The sequence below is a fragment of the Ascaphus truei genome, chromosome 4, assembly GCF_040206685.1.
Source record: "Ascaphus truei isolate aAscTru1 chromosome 4, aAscTru1.hap1, whole genome shotgun sequence".
NCBI classification, from domain to species: Eukaryota; Metazoa; Chordata; class Amphibia; order Anura; family Ascaphidae; genus Ascaphus; species Ascaphus truei.
Window position 1 is genome coordinate 365204217 of NC_134486.1, and position 17310 is coordinate 365221526.

The 17310-nt window shown below is 46.0% G+C and overlaps 1 protein-coding gene across 5 annotated transcripts in view; it reads left to right on the forward strand.

Annotated features, from left to right (window-relative positions):
- Nucleotides 1–16635, forward strand: part of ATP6V1C2 (ATPase H+ transporting V1 subunit C2) — a 72709-nt gene extending 56074 nt beyond the window's left edge. For all 5 annotated transcript variants that reach the window (XM_075598356.1, XM_075598359.1, XM_075598355.1 and 2 more), the window contains exons 11-13: nt 13633–13730; nt 14477–14606; nt 16221–16635. In XM_075598356.1, the coding sequence (XP_075454471.1) occupies nt 13633–13730; nt 14477–14606; nt 16221–16316 (324 nt within the window). In that variant the 3' untranslated portion in view covers nt 16317–16635. The remainder of the gene's footprint in view (nt 1–13632; nt 13731–14476; nt 14607–16220) is intronic.
- The last annotated feature ends 675 nt before the right edge of the window (nt 16636–17310 follow it).

The following is a 17310-nucleotide window of genomic DNA, read 5'->3' on the forward strand; positions in this document are numbered from 1 at the left end:
GTACCTCCTAATAGTAGTGTCTAGGGTCTGGCTTTTTAACTTCCCGACCCCCCCATGTCCAGGACAGTTATACTGTAGTGGCGTGGCAAACCCCTCTCAGGTCTATATATCACCCGATGCTTATGGATATTCCTGCCGATACTCCATACCCTCATCAAGTGCTCGATCCTATCCTCGGCCTTACTGCCCGTGATGGCACCCCCTTTATTAACCATATACATTTCAATGGTTTCCCGTAGCCACCTACCCCTATTCTCCTCAATCTCCTCCATGAGGGGTTCAGGGACATACGGATACTCCAACCCGTGGGACGCCTTGTATTTGGCCATAATGGCCCTCTCGGCCCGGCTGCTCCTGGTTAACTCGGCATTCCCTGCCCGTCCGGGCAGCACCCATGATAGGGGCTCATCAGGGTCTACTGGGTCTGATAGGATGTCAGGACCCATTGGTTCTATCTCGTTTCGTTCAATTTTGAACCACCTCTCCTGTAGCTCCCTCTCCCTTTGCGCGGATGTAAACTCCCCTACTGCCCACCAGTAGTCCACTATATCCTCCCTTTGGATAAGGAACCGCGTACGGTCCATCCATCCTACGTACCCCTCAAATAAAGGAGCCCACCATCGGGTCTCCTTACCTTTCTCAGAGTCTAGTGAATCACCTTCCTCCGTATCCCCCCAAGAGAATACCCCCGAGGTTCTCTCTGAACGAGGCTTAGACAACTGGTACGACCCCGGTGTCCTTCCTTCTGATGCTTCGGGTACATTAGGCACCCATCGGTCCTCCGATACCTTACCCAGTTGCCCTCCACCCCTGGAACCCCCCTCTGAAGCGTAACTGTTCAGTCTCTCCCCAGTCCGTTCCTCACCCACCCCCAAGGACACTTCCGATACCCCCAAACTAGACGGGGATCCCCGGGGACAGGTGACTAGGACAGGAGCATTATCTAGGGCGTGGGGTTGGGCGTAGGGGCAAGCGATCGGCCGCCACGGGGCTACGACACGTTCCCGGCTGTCGGACTGTCCTGTAGACTGGGTCTCACCCTTCTCAGTCCGCCGCTCGGCCTGCCAGCTCTTGGTCTTTCTTGGTGATCGGGAACCTCCACCCGATCGCCGAAGCGTAGAATTTCCTCTTACGGCCGCTCCGCTGCCTCTGCCGGAAGCAACGTCCTCACCGGACCCGGATGTGCCGCCATCTTGGGTTGGACCCCCATGCGGGATCTCTTCTTCCACGACAACATCCGGAAGCTCTCTCGTCGTCCCCTCACGCACCGTCTGGGCCTGGCACGGCCCCTCCTTTGCAACGCCTGCGATCGGAGCTAAGTAAGTGCAAGGGCTATTCTTACCACTCCGCAGGGGGGTGGGCATAGCTCGCCCGTTGCCACTGGCCCCCCCGGTCCCCGGAACGGAAGGACTCCGCCTCTCTACTCGCCGATCCACAGGTGACACCCGGTTCTCCTCACCGCTACTCACAGCAAGTGGTGTTTTCCTTCCCCTCTCCTCACAGGAGGCCGCCTTGGTCACAGACTGGGACCCAGATAATTCTCTGAGATCCTCATTGGAGAAGTCCGCTTTCACCTGCTTAGGGGTCACCGATCGTGGTGACCGCCTTCTGCTCTCTCGGTCGGTGTACTGACCGACCGCTTCCTTTTCTCCTGACCCAGCCGATGGAATCGGCTCCGATCCCCATTCTCCAGGATCTGCACTGTTGAGCCACAGTGCACCACGGGACTCGGCGGACAGCCTAGCCGTATCCCCCGGGGGGTCACTCACTTGTATCGGCACAAATGTAGGCAACGGCCACAGATACTGAGTCCCACATTGTGGACAGCGCACCGCCGTGCTCACAGTGCCGCCGGGCGTTCTGCATTGCAGGAAGAGGCCCACTACTGTCTCCGTATTCGCTACCCTGATCACCAGCACCCCGCCGGGTACTGCATAGGGCTGAGTGGACACCATCGTGGTCACAGTTGGGGAGCAGGCCATGGTTCTAGTGGGAGCCACTTTTAGCAATGGTCTGTCCTTGGAGCTGGTTCCTCGTGAGTGACCAACAGAGGTTGAAGTGCCAGCCACTCCCTTGTTCAGCTCTTCCTTTCTCTGACACAACTGGAACCCGCCCCCAGTGGTAGCAATTATGGGCGGGTCCCACAACGGGATAGGATGTCCTTTAATTGAGACCGCACCTCTTTCAGTCCTAGTGGGTGCGGTCACAGCTTTCGCGTCCTTATCCCCAACAGGGTGGGGTTCCTCCTTTGCCGCCAATTTCAGCCGTCTTCTTTCAGCTGCCTTGCGTGCAAAGTACCTTCCTTTTTGCACACCATTCCAGCCGCTGGACCCACTTCTGGTAATTGCACCGTCGCCACACCAGCTCCTGGGTCCGCTGGACTCATGTCCACGGGGCATAACTGGAAGCCACTCCCCCTGGTTGAGATTAGGGGAGGGTCCCACAGACTAATCGGCTGGCTCAGCACTGGGGCTGAGCTGGTCACTGTCCATGAGGGCGCGGCCACAGCTTTCGCGCCATACCCCCCATCAGTGCGGGGTTTTCCTGTTGGCGCCACTCCTGGCCAACTCCCTGCAAGTTTTGCATTTGCAGAATTCTCTGCACTCGGCCCAGGGAAGCGGGAGCTGCCATTTTGTAATTCATGTCCACCAGACACAATTGCAATGTCCTCGCTACTATCATCCAGGGTAGCACCCGCGGCCCTAGGCAGGCCACAGCTTTCGCTCCATTCCATAGCAGGCTCGTGAAAGACAGTTCAGTAACCGCTTGCTCTTCAGTGGGGCGCACGCCACGTATGCTCTCCCCATCAGCCTCCGGTCGCCATCTTGGACTATCCGCACCGCGCGGATCCTCCATTCTTGCGGTCGTTATTCTTTCACTGTACGTATTATTATTGTACATGGGGCTCCTCTCTGCGGGGCAGCCTCCACACCGGTACAATAAAGATTGCCCTGATGCACCACCTTATGTACCTAATGTAGGCTGGACTCGTGTTGCACTACCTCAGGCTAGGCTCACTCTCTCCGTGTCTGCTGTATCTCCTTCCTCCCAGTCTGTGCTCCCTTCGGTAAGTGGTCTGGAATGGGCTAGAGTACTCTGGGGCTTCCATGCAGTACTTGGGCGTCTACCTCTCTTGGTCAGCCTAGCGCAGACCCTCTCCAGGATTCCTGACCACGTTAACAGGCTATCCCTTTAGGCATCCTACCAACAAGCACTGCCTCAAGGTGACTAGGACAGCTATAGCCCCTCTCCAAACCTCCAACTCCTTTCAGGCTCCTAGGTCTTCCCTGCGAACTGACTATTCTCCATGTTTCCCAGTGTGCCTAGCAAAAGCCTGTCCTGTTGACAGGTCTACATATCTCAGCAGCGCCTCCAAATGTAACGGATTTTCTGACCTGGCCTGACCCACCCAATCTCATATTGGCCCCTGTGGTCTAACCAGTCCCCATTACATGGTAGTGACTGGTGGTGCACCTGTTGGCAACAGGACTCCTGAGTCTCCCGCATGATGGTGTGTGGGGATTTGCCAACCCAGACAGGCAGCTGAGGTAGTGTGCTTGAGTCCTACCTAGATCCAGTGCAGCGCCTCCACCTCATCAGGATCCCAGCTTGAGCTTGTGGATGGTCCTGGTGAGGAACTCCTCTGTGGTGCCCCTCTCTGTGTAATGACTCCACACTTACACACGAGAGTGTCGTTAATCAGGAACATCTTTATTAGTACGGTGGGCCAGCTGCCCTCCACAATGGGTGTATTTAGCCCTCCATTGTTCACCGTACTTCCCTTTGAAAGGTATTGTTCTCCTTGATTAGGGATTCCCTATCCCCGCAGGGATATCTATTCTGTGCCAGGTCCCTGGTCACAGTCTCATAATCAGCCGCTTATAACAGAATTTCTCTTCACTCCTTCCAGAACTGGGAAGGACCTATTACCTAATCCCTCCAACCACTTAGCAACAACTCACTTTTGATCAGTGCTGTGCCTTATGTATCCTCTGGGGGCTGGCACAACTCTGACATCACTAACCATGGAGTCAGAGCCTGTGACCACTCCCATCCATACATAGGGCACCTCACCAGGGTGTGAGGGCAAACCTCCATGATTACTGCTGGCATGCCCATAACTTACCAGGCCTTACTGTCAGCAGGAGAGATGACTACAGCCATTTTACAACATGGCTACATTTATATATGTATATATAGGCTATACGATACCGTGTAAGTGGATATCAGAGGCAGTACTCCAGAAGATAGTCAAAAAAATTGGTGTTTAATGTGACATATAAACCAACGTTTCGGTCCTCCACACGGGACCTTTCTCAAGGTGATGAACAAACAGAGTGAGTCATAACACATATATATACCCTAAACCCCCAAAGCAAACAGGTGCAACACATGATGTAAAGTAATTATTGCTTACATGCTGTATACAGGAGCTGCACAGAAGCACCAGACTGTCAGATGCCAGTGAAAACGCTGTAACACTCCTGCCACGTCGGCAGTGTTAACTACGCATGTGTGTATGAGGAGTTGAAGTATAAGAGTACTGAAACTCCTGTCACATGATAACCGGCCAGTGGAGGGCGCATCTAGGCAATGTGAATGGTTACTGCGCATGTGTGAGCTTAATGCTGTAGCAGGGAAAGATTGGATCTTAGAGACCTGTAGAATCGCCATTGCGCATGAGCGAACCTCCGGTAAATAAATAAATAATGCGGAACTGTGCGCGATCGCCAGTTGATGTGCTTGGGCTCAGCTGGCACAAAAAATGTGTTGTGGGAGACCCTAGCACATATCTGAACTGTGTAGAGCCAATCTATGTCCCAAAACAAGTGCTGTTACTCATGTTTATGGCCCCAAGGAGAACTAATTGGGAACAGTGAGGGAGCTAATGCGCATGTGCAAACTGGCAAACATAATACAATAAAAATAATAAATGGATCAAATCAATGTCTGCTCTCTGCTATTACAAAGAATGACTGTGGGACCAGGCAAAGCACACCCATACTGATGCCCCATAGTAAATAGATGAGCTGTGTAGCAGCAAGACTGTGTGCCCGAAGGTAAAGTCTGATGCTCTGCATCATGTAAGCAAAGCTGCCAGCTTAAATTATGTAGTAGCATAAGCTAATATAAATGGGCTATCAAAGAAAGGACGTGGGTTAGCCCCTGCACAAATATCATCATGAAACATGTTGCACCAACAAAAAACACCAATGTAACAGTGCAATACAGTGATCCCCAATACATGTGAACATATAACCTGAGATGAGCTGACGTATTAATAATATGCATATATTTGTATATATTGTGTTGGACCAGAATCAGCAGTGTATGAATGGACCTGTGTATTAATAAATTACACCAACTTGCCTAATACCGTCTAAATAACATCAATAAATGGGTAAAGTATTGAATAAGCCTTCTGAGATAAACATTATCCTATAAGGCATGACAACTTTTATATACAGTATTCACAATCGTGACAATGTATGGCGGTGGCAATCGTGGTGTCTATTGGCTATGTGAAGGAATTGGTGTCATAGCATAAAGACAACTGCTGAAACAATGAGGTATATAAACATTAATTGGTGGTGATAACCAATGCACAGAGACAAGATAAATCCTGTAGGATTGAGTGATATTGTGTGAGGCCGCAATTAATAATGCAAGCCCCATCCAGTAGATAGCTGATCTGAGGGCAAAGAGATACATGAAGTAGCTAAGTCATTGATTCAAAGCAACTGGGTCCCCGTGACTGTCATAATGGATAGCTCAAAGGAAACAGCTCAGCGACAAATCTTCATTTAGTCCGCGTGGACTTAATGTGTCCAATTTGTAGATTGTCCGGGCCTCCAGTTGAAGGAGAGCTTTGTTGCGGTCCCCACCCCTGGGGAACAGTTGAACTTGTGCAATAGGCATGCACCGTAGAGTAGCGAGACTGTGCTGTTTTTCTTTAAAATGACGAGCCACCGGTTGTTGTGTGAGGTATTCCTTATTGTCGGTGTCTGCCAAGGCCTTCCTGATTGCAGACCGATGTAAACTGAGGCGTTCTTTAAGCATCCTAATGGTCTTGCCAATGTATTACAGCCCACAAGGGCACCGGATGAAATACACCACGTATTTAGAGTCACAATTCATGAAGTCCTTGATGTGAATACGATGTCCATGATGTGGATGTGGGTAACTTTTGCCAAGTACCATATACTGGCAGTTGACACAACCTCTGCATTTATGCACTCCAACTGGTCTAGTCAACCAGGACTGTTTCTTGCTGTATTTGGAACGCGGGTCGGCCTGTGTCAGCAAGTCTCCCAAATTGCGACCTCTGCGGTAGCAGAACCGGGGAGGGTCCTTGAAATGCTGTCCAATTTGCTTGTCCTTGGCCAAAATGTCGATATGTTGCAAGATGCTGCGTCTGATGAAACCTGACGCTGTTGTATAAGTGCTTTTAATATTGAAGCGGTTGTCACTTGTCTTCTTATATTGCGGTTTTAGCAAGGTGCTTCTTTGGATACCTCTTGCTTTTTCCAGTGCCATTGTCACCTCTGCCCGGTCGTAGCCACGTTCCAGGAAGGATTTCTTCATGCCTTCAAGTGCTGCCTCTAGCCTTGATGGCTCACTAGTGACTCTGATTACCCTCAAAAATTGTGAGAAGGGTAATCCTTGCTTCATTGGTGCCGGATGGTGGCTGGTTGCCAATAGTAATGTATTTTTATCTGTTGCTTTGCGGAACAGCCTCGTTGCTAAATTACCATTTTCTTTGTACACAATAGTGTCTAGAAAGGCTACCTCAGTTGTGCTAAAACATAATGTGAAGCGTATGGTAGTAGGTAAATGGTTGAGTGTATCAACAAATGTGAGTAACTCTGCCTCAGTACCAGACCAAACCAAAAACAAATCGTCAATGTAGCGAAAAAACTTGACCAGATATTTGCTGTACATTGGATTGTTGAAAAAATGTTCACATTCATAGGAGTCCATGAATAGATTGGCATACGATGGGGCCATGTTGGACCCCATTGCAGTGCCAATAAGCTGCAAGTAAAAATTATTTTCAAATTTAAAATAATTTTTATGCAAAATAACATCCACTAATAACAGCAAAAAATCGGGTGGAGGGCCAGTATGTGCAGTAAAGCTCATTAAATGTTCTCTGCTTGCCTGAATACCATCAATGTGATTAATGTTGGTATACAGGCTTGCAACATCCATAGTTGCCAAAATGTAGTCGTCAGTAATGTTTGTCAAAGTAGCCAATTGATTAATGAAATCAGTGGTGTCTTTGATATGAGATTTCATTTTGAAGACCATTGGTTGCAGAAAAAAGTCCACAAATTGTGAAAGTGGATGTGTTAATGAGCCACGTGCTGAAATGATCGGCCTACCGGGAGGTGCTGTGATGGATTTATGTATTTTGGGAAGAATGTAAATGACTGGAATGATTGGATGGGATTGTTTAAGAAATTTACTTGTCTCCTCAGAGATCCATCTATTTGAGAGGCCAAGATAAATAATGGTATCAATCTCTATTTTGTAGTTTAGTGTGGGATCTGAAGGCAACAGTTTGTAATGTGTGGTAACGCCTAATTGATTGTCAATTTCTTGTTTGTAGTAGCTGTATGGCATAACCACGACACCACCCCCTTTGTCAGCTGATCTTATAATGATATCAGTATTTGAGCTGAGTGACTTGATGGCCAGATGTTCTTCCCTAGAAAGATTTGAATAACTGGTTTTGTAGTGTTTTAATTTGGCTCTGGTATCAAGTCCCACTAAGTGCATGAAAGTGTGAATGCTGTGGTTATGTGTCTGGGGATCGAAAGTACTACTTGGTTTGAATTTATGCAACTGTTTGCTTGTGTCACTCTCGGTAGGATCTGATGGTATTTTACTGAAAAAGTCTTTTAGTTTTAATTGTCTATTAAGACGGTATAAATCGACTTCCCAAGAAAAGGGATCTTGTTTGTACGTGGGAACAAACGTAAGACCTTTTGTAAGGAGGCTAAGTTCAGTAGGATTGAGAAGATGCTCAGACATGTTGAACACCACACACTCTACGTTGTGTACTTGTTCTGACCTCTGGTTTGCCGTAACGGATACCTTGTGCTTGTGTCCGCCCCTCCTGGTTTTGTGCCTGTTTTGGGAATGGGGGGGGGGGTGGTGGTTTGCCTAATCCTAAAAAAGACTGAGGTCCCGCTACTGCACCTTCTGCACTATCTGATTGATCAGTGTCACTAGTGTTGCAAGTACCACTAGTGGCCGTGGTTTTCTTATGTTTTGAAAAAAACCTTCTAGGTTTGTTTTTGGTCTGGTTTGGCTCATTAATCCCAAGCAGCCATCTATACACCCGTCTGTCAGAATAATCTGCTTTGACAATTTTAAGTTTCTCCCTTTTGTATTTTATCAGATTGTCCCTATATGCATCGATGGTATTCTGGATTTTATCCTGCCAATCAGTAGATGTGTCAGTGTCTAATGTGCCTCCATACTCCTTAGTAATTGTATCTATATTGCTTTTGATCTTTGTCAGCTTACTTGACTGCTCAATGACCAAAATCATTAAGTCAAAAGAGCATTTGTTTAGAATCCCTATCCACTTTTTGCAGAAATTGGGGTCCCCCCTGCCAATAGTTGGTTGATTGCTGACGCGGAAACCCCTAGGGATAAGACCTTCTTTATGGTAGTGAGAGATGGTGACACCATGCAAATAGAAGTCAACCTCTTTTTTCTTTAATTTGATCAAATCATTAAATACATCCTTTGGTTTATCTGGTCCAAACACCGCTTGTATGTCATCAGTGTACCTATGTATATATATGACAAGCAAAAAAGAAAAAAAGCTGCGCCTCTAATAGAAGTGAACCAGTGTGGATATAATGGTTCTAGTGAATCCCAATCAATATGTACTAATATGGGAGTATCCCTAAATGACATATGCAATTATTATAAACCCTTACAGATATTGAAGTGGGCACATAACAATAATAAAACAACATATGATTGAAATGGACATAATAGAATAAAAGAGCAAACAGGAAAGAAAAAACCAGTCCTCAAAATGTTCCAATAGTTGTAATGGATACTGGTATGCAGGGTCTCCGGCAGCTCTCAATGTGAACAACCCATGTCCACAGGGTATCTAGAAGGAAAAGAAGAGGAGAGAGCGCACGCCCATAGCGTAAAATAGTATTTAATGAGGGGAAGGGGGGGAGAGGGGGGGTAAAAAATGCACTTACAAAAGTACAATAAATTCAAGCATTTGTGAAAATAATCACCACCATCCGGTTCAAACTGCAAGCTCTTTGGGACAGTCCCAGGCTCCGTTGGTGAAGGATCAGCGTCCCCGCAGGTTTCCAGGGCTGGTGTGCTGTTAAAAGTCCAAGAAATCAGTTCCGTGTGATGAAATCTCTTTAGCACCTGCGCTTGGATAGGTCCGCTCCAGCGCTTCGTATTGACTTCAATGTCAGTGCGTCTGACGTAATGACGCTCCCTGACGCGTTTCGTCAGTCACGGCCAACTTTTTCAAAGGGATAACTTGAGAGAGGGAGGTCCTGTAGTATATATACACAGCATAATGATGCTAAGTGTTTGGAACGCCCCCACTCAGGTGAAAAGTGCTTGTCACTGATTTAAAGTGTGTTGAACTGCATATATATAATATAATAAAATCCATATGTGATTACATTGTTACTTGAAAGAGTTAAGCGGAGATAGTATTTGAGAGAGAATCATATCCATATTGAGAGACATAGTCCCAACTATACTTGAATCAATATACATAGTAATTTCCAGAGACAGTTCAAGGTAGTAGTTAATTAATGTAAAAATGTTTTTAAGTATACACCCTTCAACATCCTAAACCGCTTGGTAGATGGATATATATGGGGGGTTACACCAGACAATTGTTATACTCGTCTGTGAATTGCACCACAAACGGACTACCTAATTTAATAAATTTTCTGATATATATATATTTAAAAAAAAAATAAAAATAAAAATATATTGTACATCCTTATGGATGCAAATGGTAAATATATACTATGTGGTAGATCAATTTCATCAAGACTTGTACAAAATACGCAATGTGAATACATAAATTCCAATTTAAACAAATTACATACAGCATAGTCTAAAAATTCTAAACAAAGTCTAGATTTATACACATAGTATAACCAAAAAACATATATATACATAGAGAAGACATCTGAAAACCACACATATGAACATCACAATGAATATCATCCTCCTATAAATAGGGAATCTAATCTATGAGAGCATTAAGGAGATCAATAATATCTGGAATCTATATGCCACGAACAACAGCACACCAGCCCTGGAAACCTGCGGGGACGCTGATCCTTCACCAACGGAGCCTGGGACTGTCCCAAAGAGCTTGCAGTTTGAACCGGATGGTGGTGATTATTTTCACAAATGCTTGAATTTATTGTACTTTTGTAAGTGCATTTTTTACCCCCCCTCTATCCCCCTTCCCCTCATTAAATACTATTTTACGCTATGGGCGTGCGCTCTCTCCTCTTCTTTTCCTTCTATGTATATATATGTATATATATGTAGAAGGGCAGTAGGCACACTGTAAACTTTGCAAAAGCTGATGCTTGTCCCATATGCACATAAAGACAAAAATGTTACCAGACGTGGATCCGGAAAACAGAAACACCACACAGCCAGGTAAATAGAACAATTGTATTCATCTCAGCAATACATGGCATTGCATCCAATGTTTCGGTCAGCTCAACGCGACCTTCCTCAGGGATGTTCAGTGAATGAGTGCCAGTGACCAACCATATATACCCATGCCAATCATACAATTCATGCAACTCACCCGTGTAGGAACCAACAAAGCCCGCGAAACCTGCCTGTGCAAACAGTCTGTGACATGCAAACGGGCCTTGGAACGCACATCCATCTTGAAAACGCTAGTCCTCTTCCTGATACAGATGCTAAGCCAATGCCTTTCTCAGCTCACGATGACGCTGCTGTAAGCGACCCAAGCGCTTGTTAGATAGCATAATACACATGCTGCGTATGCGTGAGTGAGCCAGGGATGCCATACTGCACCCGATCATAAAATTCAGACTGCGCATGCGTGAATCTTCCGTACTTGTGGTACATACGCATGATGTCACCTCGTGTTGTCAAACGTTGCCTAGGCAACGTGACCACGGGTCAACCATGCGCAAACTTACCATTAATACCAAGAGTCACAATCAGATTCTATTCGTAGGGTTGCCAGGTGGCTTCTCCAAAAATACTGGACACAATGGTGAAAGGTACGACGCACTTGAGACACACACATAAACCCCCCCACTCCTCTCATCTCTCAACTCCATGCTGTTTCTCCTCTCCTAGGCCCCATTCTCAGGCTCCTCCTCCTCCTGATTTTCTGCATTAACCAGCAGCAGCAAATCAGGATGGAGGAAGCCGTCGAGCCCCCCAGCAACAGCCCTGCTCTCTCCCTGCTCATGGAAATCCTGCGGCCCCCCAAGCAGGTCAGAGCTCCAGAGAGGTAATACCGGACACATACATGTCCAGAAAGGTAATACCGGACACATACATGTCCAGAGAGGTAATACCGGACACATACATGTCCAGAGAGGTAATACCGGACACATACATGTCCAGAGAGGTAATACCGGACACATACATGTCCAGAGAGGTAATACCGGACACATACATGTCCAGAGAGGTAATATAGTACACATACATGTCCAGAGAGGTAATACCGGACACATACATGCCCAGAGAGGTAATACCGGACACATACAAGTCCAGAGAGGTAATACCGAACACATACATGTCCAGAGAGTTAATACCGGACACATACATGTCCAGAGGTAATACCGGACACATACATGTTCAGAGAGGTAATACCGGACACATTCATGTCCAGAGAGGTAATACCGGACACATTCATGTCCAGAGAGGTAATACCGGACACATACATATCCAGAGAGGTAATACCGGACACATTCATGTCCAGAGAGGTAATACTAGACACATACATGTCCAGAGAAGTAATACCGGACACATACGTGTCCAGAGAGGTAATACCGGACACATACATGTCCGGTATTAACTCTATTTTTTACAGGACAGAGTGTCCATATACAGGACAGTCCGGTTCAATTCTGGACACCTGGCAACTCTAGCTATATGTGAGATACAGTACAATTATTAACCCCTTATCTCTTGCTATTGACTATATCATTGTTTTGTTTTATGTTTTCTTTGTGTAGTGGAGGAAACACAAAGGACACAGTATAAAACTGGTAGTGTAGAATGTGATTTAGAAATAACCTCTATCCTAGAGTATAAATACTCTACACCATAAGCCTACATTTTTAGTAGTACTATGAAATAATTAAGGACAGGTAATGTTAAGAAAACAAAACATCTATTCTCACTGTTTCCTCTTTCAATGAGGCAAATCAGGCTAAATTATCCTAGTTCTCCAACTAAAGTCTAACACAATGTAATCCCATCTGAATGTATTATTGTTGAGATCAGGGCCTTAGACAGCTTTCTCGGGGGCCCAAAACTAGAGTTTCTACGCCCCATCTCCCCCCCCCCCCCAGTGTAGGTGGCCTTGTGAGACCCCCCTCTCCCACACCCCCACCTCTCTCTCTCACATCCCCACCTCTCCCCTCCCTCCTCCTCTCATAACCCTGTCCCACACCCTCACCTATCTCTCTCCTACACCCCTATCTCCTACCTTTCTCTCCCACACCCCCACCTCTCTCTCTACCACACCCCTACTTCTCGCCTCCCTCATACCCCTCTCCCACAACCCCACCTCCCCCATCTCATACTCCTATCCCACACCCCTATCACCCACCTCTCCCTCTCTCACACACCCTCATCTCTCCCTCCCTCACCCCCCACCTCTCTCCCCCAAATCCCACACCCATATCTTTTGGGCTCTCCCACACACCACCTCTCACGTTCTCTCCCACATTCCCACCTCCCTCCCCCACACCAACCTCTCGCTCTCTCCCACACACCCACCTCTCTATCTCACACACTCACCTCTCTTTTCACACACCCCTACCCCCCACACTCAATATCCCCACCCTCTCCAATACACACTAAGCCCCTCTCCCCACACCCCCTCCCCAATACACACTGACAACCCCCCAATACACATAATAATGCCCCCTCTCCCAATACACATAATAATCCCTCCTCTCCCAATACACACAAACCCTAACCTTGGGAGGTGGCCTCCGATGCTGCGCCGATCCCGCGGTTGGATGCGGAAGTTGGGACTGACTTCCAGGGGAGCCAAATTTGCAGCGTCCGGAGGTGGGGCTTACATTGAAGGCGGGGCCGCAGCAGGGCAGAGAGGCCCGCTGCAGGGGTGGGGGAAAGAAGGGGCTCAGCAGCCAGACACAGATGTTTTCTGGAACATCTTCCAGCGCCGGACGGCCAAGCCCCCTTGCAACCGCCGGGCCCAGACCAGTTGTCCTGGCTCTCCCCCCGTCAGCGGCCCTTGGTGAGATTATCAATGCAACACTTGCACTCTCTCACATTAAAGATTGACCACTTCACCCACTGCATGCCACTACATTGTGAGAGATGACCCAGGTTTGATGAGTACATGGTATTTTCTAGGGACCTCTACTGCGCTGGCTGAAAGTGAACTTCAGTGAAGCTTTTATCGCCTGGATTCATTTAAAAGCCCTGCGTGTTTTTGTTGAATCTGTCCTCAGGTAAGAACAAAATAATGCCTATTTAATTATTGGGAAGATTTCATTTAGCTCATGAAAATAAAATCAGTCCTATTTGAATAGAGACAAGATTTGTTGTGCATTGCAATATATTTTATTCGTTTTTTTGTTATAGATGATATTACAGTGTACACAGCTTTAAAATCTCACTAATCTCTAGTCCATATGTACGTTCCAATCACAGCAAAATGTAACATTACACACATGAAGGGACCTTAAGGTTTTGAAAGCTCTGTACAATATAACTTCATCAGTGTTCATCTGGCCCAATTGGCACAGAAGCGATTAAATAAGGCTATTTAAAGCACCAATCCATGGCGTTTTTCTCTCTCATTTTTTTTTACATTGGATTGAAGCATTGGGTCTCCCGAGCTGAACCCCATTCATTTCCGCTCTGGGGACCCCCTGCTTCCGGATATACACCGGTAGCTGCTCCGCTTGCTTAGCAGGGTTCACGTTATGGCGGCGTTTCAAAGTTCCCGCGCCGAGGGCCAATAAGGAGCCGTGATGTCATCCGGTTCGGCTTCCTATTGACCCACGTGACGCGGAAGCTTTAAACCCGTTAGCTCCCAGAAGCAGGAAATTAATGAGGTTCAGGTTCGGAGACTCCCTGCTTCAAACCTGTGTTAAAAATGTACAAATTGTAAACGGCATGAATTGCTCCTTTAAGTTTGTATTGTGCTGGGACTAATGGGATGGCCAACTATCTACTTGTATCTGTGTTCAAGGTATGGGCTGCCAGTGAACTTTCAGGCAGTGGTTCTACAGCCCAATAAGAAGTCTACGAAACGATTACGAGATGTGCTCTATGCCATCTTCAGGCACCTGGATGAAGCTGCCGCCTCCAACATGAAAGATGTAAGTATTGGGCTGAAGACAAAAATGTGCTGGTTTTTCAACCTGTTGGGCGCTACTGGAGGGAAAAGAAAAGTGACATGCAAGGTGCTTATTTGTACAGTTCAGTATCTGCAGTATAAACAGCGAATACATTGTACAGTCATATATCAGAAGAGCCCCATGTTCTAGTTTTACCAAGAAGAGATTCCAACAATGCAGACTTAAAAGTTGCAATGTTGGACACCTGACGAAGGGTCCATAGAGGCCTGTATTATTCGCGTGTGAATTAAATGCTGTTCTTTTATTGGAACAAAATCAGTTTCTGAATGAATTCCTTGCAAGGACCAATGAACAGTGAGTCTTGCTGATTGAGTGCTGCCTTCTATTTTTCTATTATTTGATATTTTTTTTGTGTGGCCATACTTTCTTAGGGGCAGGCACCTACTATAACTTTTGGAAGATATTTTTTCCTTATTATTAGTTTTCTCCTATTCTTGGCTTATTTATTAAAACTGTGTCTTGGGAATCAAGAGGCCTCCTATTGCATAAGCTGCATTCGTCGTATATGAAGAAACCCCTCGGTTACGGAGTTAGTTTCTCTATCCAAGGGCTTCCCTAGGCATGTTAAATCCATTCCTTTTGTGATTATTTTGAACTGCTCTAAAATAGGCGAGGTTCCAGTTAGTGGTTAATATGCTGGCCTCTGAAGTGACAGTACAAGACTCAGTGGTCATTATTCTGCAAGGTGTGATAAGCGCAGATGATGTGCAATCGCATGAAAAGCCGTATTGACGTCAATACGTTTAGCACATCATCTGCTCGTATCACAAATTACAGAATAAGGACCAGTGCCTGCTTTGCAATACATTAGTCTGCAGGCTCTTCTAGGCAGTGATTAAATGTGCTATAAAATGAATGCTCTGTTTCTACAGCCAACTGTAGACAGAGGTAAAGAATAATAACTATTATAATAACTATTTTAATATTGTTAATGTATTGCTTTTACGTTTCGCAGTTAACAATGATTCCCAAAGGCAAATCGTTCCAGATTAAGGGGCCTATGCAGAGAGCAGCGAATTTTAAAATTGGCGAGTTTAATAAAAAGTAGCTTTTTTGGAGAGTTTTATTCTCCATATGCAGAAATGTGCGAATTCTGCTATGTTTAACATGAATGCTTGTGGCGAGTTTAAATTAGCGAGATGCGCGCTGCAGAAATGTGTTAAAAAAAATTTGCGCCTTTTTTTTTCCTTTCCTATGGCCGCGAGCGGCAGCTTCTTGCCAACTTTTCCTGGCGAGGCAAAAAGGAGACAATCGCGCCATTTTATTGGCGCGAACAGCCGCTAGATGCCGTTCGCGCCTCTCTGCATTAGGATATTTTTAAAACTGGCGAGATGGAGGTTCTCGCCAGCCGCGAGGCGAGTTTTAGAAATAGAAAAAAAAATTGGCGCGTTTTTCGTAACTCGCCATTTTCTGCTGTTTTCTGCGCGAATTTCTCCAAAAAATGGCGAGTTTTGAAATAGCGCTGCTCTCTGCATAGGCCCCTTAATCGTGAACCTGTTAAATAGCTGATGCTGCGTGTATTTTGTGCTCATTGCAACACATTGACCACAATGCCTCTCTTCTCTCCATTCACAGTGTGGTATGGATATCCCTGGTCTACAGATAAGCAACCAAGATTATTACCCATATGTCTTCTTTAAGATTGACCTTACTAGTTTGGATTTTGATTAATATTCTACCAGGGCAATAACCTTCGTTAACTTGTACATTGATTTAACCCTTCACTAGACACCAAACTTTGAAAAAAATGTGAGATATATAGTGAGTTTTAGCTACTAGTAACCTGCCCATTCTGTTATGCTGTGTAGAAATTGTCACCTAGCATATAAATTAGAATGGTTTTATCTGACCTGTAAGAAAGCGGTCACTGTGAGGGTCTCTATTGTAAAGAAAAGAAGTAACTGTAACTTCACAGTATTTATTATTTGTAAATTTTAGAAGGGAACTTTTCTTTGTACCCAGCGTACATTTTCTTTGGCCAACATTCAAATAAAAGGTTGAAACAAAATTGATGTAAGTGTATTTCTTTCTAACGGTATATACAGTACCAACAATACGCAGTGGTTTACAAATAAAATATTATGATTCAATCATGTTAAAGCGGCAACTCAAGCTGTAGATTGGAGATAAAATAAATTAGAATTGAAGCAGGGGCTTTTTCAGAGCTGAACCCATTAATTTGGGCTCCGGGGACACCCTGCTTCCGGAGATAGACCTCCATAAGGGGTGCCGGTAGCCACTCCACTAGGCTAGCAGAGTTCATGCAATGGCGGCGTTTCAAAGCTCCCGCGCCCTGCAGGCCAATAGGAAGCGTTGACATCATCAGGTTCAGCTTCCTCTTGGCCCATGTGAAGCGGGAGCTTAAAAAACTTTGCCGAGATACCAGCATCCCCTTTGGTCTGCATCTCAGGAAGCAGGGGGGGTCACCAGAGCTGAAATGAATGGGCTTTAGCTCCGGAGACCCCTGCTTCAAGCGTGTGTGTACGTGTCTAAAATCCCTCCACCGTATAGCATATAAAAATACAACTTGTGAGCACATTCACATGTCTTAGACAGGTCTGGAACCCTGCTTTTCACCTAGAATACAGTGCTTCCACTGCAGCAAGGGATTCTGGGAAATGACATGCAAAGGAGCACAGTGCCACCTTTTGTCTCAAGACCACAT